Source organism: Nicotiana sylvestris, chromosome 9 (genome assembly GCF_000393655.2).
Source record: "Nicotiana sylvestris chromosome 9, ASM39365v2, whole genome shotgun sequence".
In the NCBI taxonomy this organism is placed as follows: Eukaryota; Viridiplantae; Streptophyta; class Magnoliopsida; order Solanales; family Solanaceae; genus Nicotiana; species Nicotiana sylvestris.
The window spans coordinates 158,838,583-158,842,592 of NC_091065.1; the positions used below are offsets into that span (position 1 = coordinate 158,838,583).

At 39.6% G+C, this 4,010-nt stretch overlaps 1 protein-coding gene across 1 annotated transcript; it reads left to right on the top strand.

The window, feature by feature from the left end:
• The first annotated feature begins 3,377 nt into the window (after positions 1-3,377).
• Positions 3,378-4,010, top strand: LOC138878487 (uncharacterized). The gene has a single exon (XM_070158169.1). It carries the CDS (start codon positions 3,378-3,380, stop codon positions 4,008-4,010), a length of 633 nt encoding a protein of 210 aa, XP_070014270.1.

Sequence of the window (4,010 nt, forward strand, 5' to 3'; positions counted from 1 at the left end):
GGTTTGGGTCATGCACAACAATGTCTAATGTTGGCATGTACTCAAACCAACCAAGGAATACAAACACACAGGGGATATGGGGGGTTTGGGGTTCATAGGTGACCGATAGAGTTCATACATAGGGGAAACATGAATTCAGAAAAAGAAAGGGGGCATATTACGACATGTATAACAATGCAACTTGATCAAAACACAAACAGAAATAGGCAAGAGTGAGGGAAATAACAAAGAAAACATGTTGTTGTTGATGTTGGAAAATTAATTACAACATACAAGTAAAGAAGCAAATGCATAAAGAAAAGTGAGCAAGTTCCCACAACGTAGCCTTGGCTTTCAGCCGGCTAGACATGGCAGCAACACAAGCAGTAACAGAGAAAAAGAGAGAGAGAGAGAGAGTTTGAGTGAAGTGTATGTTCTGAACTCAAGTTGTTTGTGTGTTTGAAAGAAGAGGGGTGCAGGGTATTATAGCCTTTTGAAAACATGTGAGAAATAAGGTAATAAGTAAAGTTCAATACAAATATGGAAATAATCAACAGTCAGAATCAATCAGCCAAATGATTTCCCTTTAATTGAGGAATCACTTGTTTAACGGGGCTAACCGATTCAAAATAAGGAAAGAAAATCAGCTTGTAAGCAGCCTGATTATTGCCATAAAAGAAGTAGTAAATCATTAAGTAAGCAATCGAGTTTAAGTACAAAAATACATTTATTTTGGGAAAAAGATTCAGTAAAGAAAAAATAAGGAAAGAATCAATTAACTTTAACAGGCGAGTGAAATTAGAGTTTCACAAAAGAAAAGTTTGAAATCAGTCTCAAGATTGAAGATCAATCAAAGAAGGAACCTCAGCATATAAATAGAGTGCACAAACACTAGACATGTGAAGCCAAACCTATTGGCAAAAGAAACAGCATGCGATAGTAGCACAAAGTTTAGTAGATAGCAAACATTCAAAGCATGATACTTCAGTAGGTCAAGTCACATTGAATCAATAGTGAAGAGAAAAAAAATACAGTATCGGAAGCATGCAAAGGGTCTCACAGTAACAGATGAGAAACCCTTTGAAAAGTTAGGGTTTCAGGCATAGTCGAGTTTTAAAGATAGTAAAAACCCAAAATTAGAGGAATCACATAAAGAAAAAAGATTCAGAAACAAGGAACCTCAAGTTGAGTAAGGTATTTAAATGAACAGTTTCAAACCCAAAGACATAGGTTCCTTCAACAATAATCAAGCTTAAAAGATGATAATCAAATAAATTGAACAAGAACTTAACTAGACAAGCAATTATCTAACAAACAGTTTCAGAACTCGAATGAACCCAAAGTAACTAGGGTTTTCAATGTGCTAACTCAAATAGGAGAATAACATGAACAAAACATAGTAAAACCAGAGACACATTAAAATCAGAGAAAAAGATTTTGAAAAAAAAAACTTGAAGGAAAAACCCTAATCGGAAAAGATGAAGAGACTTTTTTTTTTGAAAGCAAAGTTAAAGAATCTTCGAGAAATTTTTTAAAAACTCATGGTAAGTATGGATCTAAGGTAGATCTGAAAGAAGTCGAAAAGGTCTTAGAGGTTAGGTCTTCAGAAGAACCCAAAAGCAACGAGAAAGGCCTTAAAAGTTACTGATCTAACCAGAAGAGTCAAAGGTCTGACTTGAATGGCCTTGGCTGGCCGGAGAAAGGTTAGTGATGACCAGAGAAGGGTCATCGAGCAAAGACTGGACCAAATCCCTTCAGAGTCTAGTCATGAGACCACAGAACCAAACACATAGAAGCCTTGGAAGGCTGGTATAGGTCTTCGATGACCTCGGAAGGCCATGGATCAGGGTGGCGGCGGCTAGGGTTTGAGGGTGTTGTAGAGAGGATTTGGAAGAGGAGGGATTCAGAGGCGGCGTATAGTAACAAATTAAAAGGGTTTGAGGGGGTAGTTCGGAATTAATTAAGGCAAGGGTGCTTATTGGCCTTTGATCTAAATGATCAACGGCCCGGATTAAAACGGGTAAGTGGGTGGTTTAATGAAATTGTGTTTGGGTTGGTTTAAATTGAAATTGGGTCGGGGTTCCATTGAGGTAGAATTAGGCTGCAATTGAAATGAAATCTGGCTAGATTTTAAATAGCTATTTTTCCCATTTATTTTATAAAAATAGTAAATTAAATTCTAGAAATAAATTGAAAGTACTAAAATAATTTGTAACACCTAATTATCAATTTAAAAATACTGGACTTCATTTTTATAAATATAAATGCAATTAAATCTTAAAAAGGGTTAATATTGCAACTATATGCAATTTAGCTTTAAAAATACTAAATAAATTTGTAAAAATATGCAAACAATATCTTAGCTATATTTTAGTATAAATATGAGAATCCAATAAATGAATCAGCAAAATGATAATTTTGGGAATTATTATTGGGTTTTTATGTATAATAATAATAATAATCAAATTCGCATATTTATAACTATCTAGTACTATTCTTAATCAAATTCGCTTTTTTTTTCTGCGTTTCATTGCAGCGGCTAGGCATTACCAGCGGTAGCGGTGACAACCCCCTATTTGATTGGACTCGTGGTATTTTGTGTGTATTTCAGGTTAGGGCCGGTGGCTTTGGGCGACAAGCGAGACGTGCACATGCAAACAGCGAAGAACAACCCGAGTATCAGCAAGGAACGACAAGAGTTGGACGCGAACGAGCTAGGTGGACGCAATACATACGAGTATACTGAGATAATTCCCAGGTTATACTCATGGGAGTTGGTACCTCCCGTATGCCTATTTCCCTCTATTGTGTTAGTAAAATTGTTCTCCTTTTAGTTCTTATTACTTTAGTCTCCATATTAGGGCACATGTAGTGGCATCTTGTCTTATTCTAGTTTGTTCTGTGGTGTCTGTTAGTGATTCCCCCTAGTCCGTCGGAGTTATAGTGGATGTAGTTTGGGATGGTCGAGTGAGTTCAAGTCCTCGGGCGTGCGGGGGTGGGTCGGGGGTTAGGGCGGGGGCTAGAAGGTGGGTTGGGATGTAAGGGAGGTAAAGGGAACAAGGGTGTCCATCGGTTGAGAATTGGGTCATGGAACGTAGGTTCATTGACAGGTAAGTCTATAGAGTTGGCGAAGATCCTCAAGAAGAGGAGGGTCAATATTGCATGTGTCCAGGAGACAAGGTGGGCAGGGTCGAGTGCAAGAGGCGCGGATGGGTATAAACTTTGGAACTCTAGAACCCGAAAGGGTAAGAATGGAGTAGGTATTTTGGTGGATAGGGAACTTAGAGAGTATGTGGTTGAGGTTAGACAAGTGAATGATAGATTGATGATTATTAAGTTGGTGGTTGGACAGTGCATCGTAAATGTCGTTAGTGCCTATGCTCCATATGCGGGCCTAAATGAGGAGGTTAAACAGCGCTTTTGAGAGGGGCTGGATGATATTATACGTCAGGTACCAACCTACTGAGAAGTTGTTCATAGGAGGGGATTTCAATGGCCATATTGGGTCGACCGCAGGTGTGTATGACGAAGTGCATGGAGACTTCGGTTTTGGGGAGAGGAACGGAGGAGGAACCTTGTTACTGGACTTCGCTAAGGCTTTTGGGTTAGTGGTTGCTAACTCTTGCTTTCCGAAGAGGGAGGAGCATTTGGTTACTTTTCAAAATGTAGTGGCGAAGACTCAGATTGACTATCTCTTCCTCAGGAGGCGTGACAGAGGGTTGTGCAAGGATTGTAAGGTGATTCCAGGTGAGATACTCATGACGCGACATAGGCTCTTGGTGATGGACGTTGGTATTATGGTGAAGAGGAGGAAAATATTTGCTCGAGGAAGACCGAGAATCAGGTGGGGAGCCTTAACTAAGGACAAAGCCCAAGAGTTAGATGGGCCGTTGTCGGTTATGGGAGCTTGGAGGAGCAGTGGTGACGCGAACATTATGTGGTCAACGATAGCAAATTGTATAAGAGAGGCTGTGAGAGAGGTGTTAGGGGTCTCGACAAGCGTCTCCGGTAGGCACAAAGGAGACTGGTAG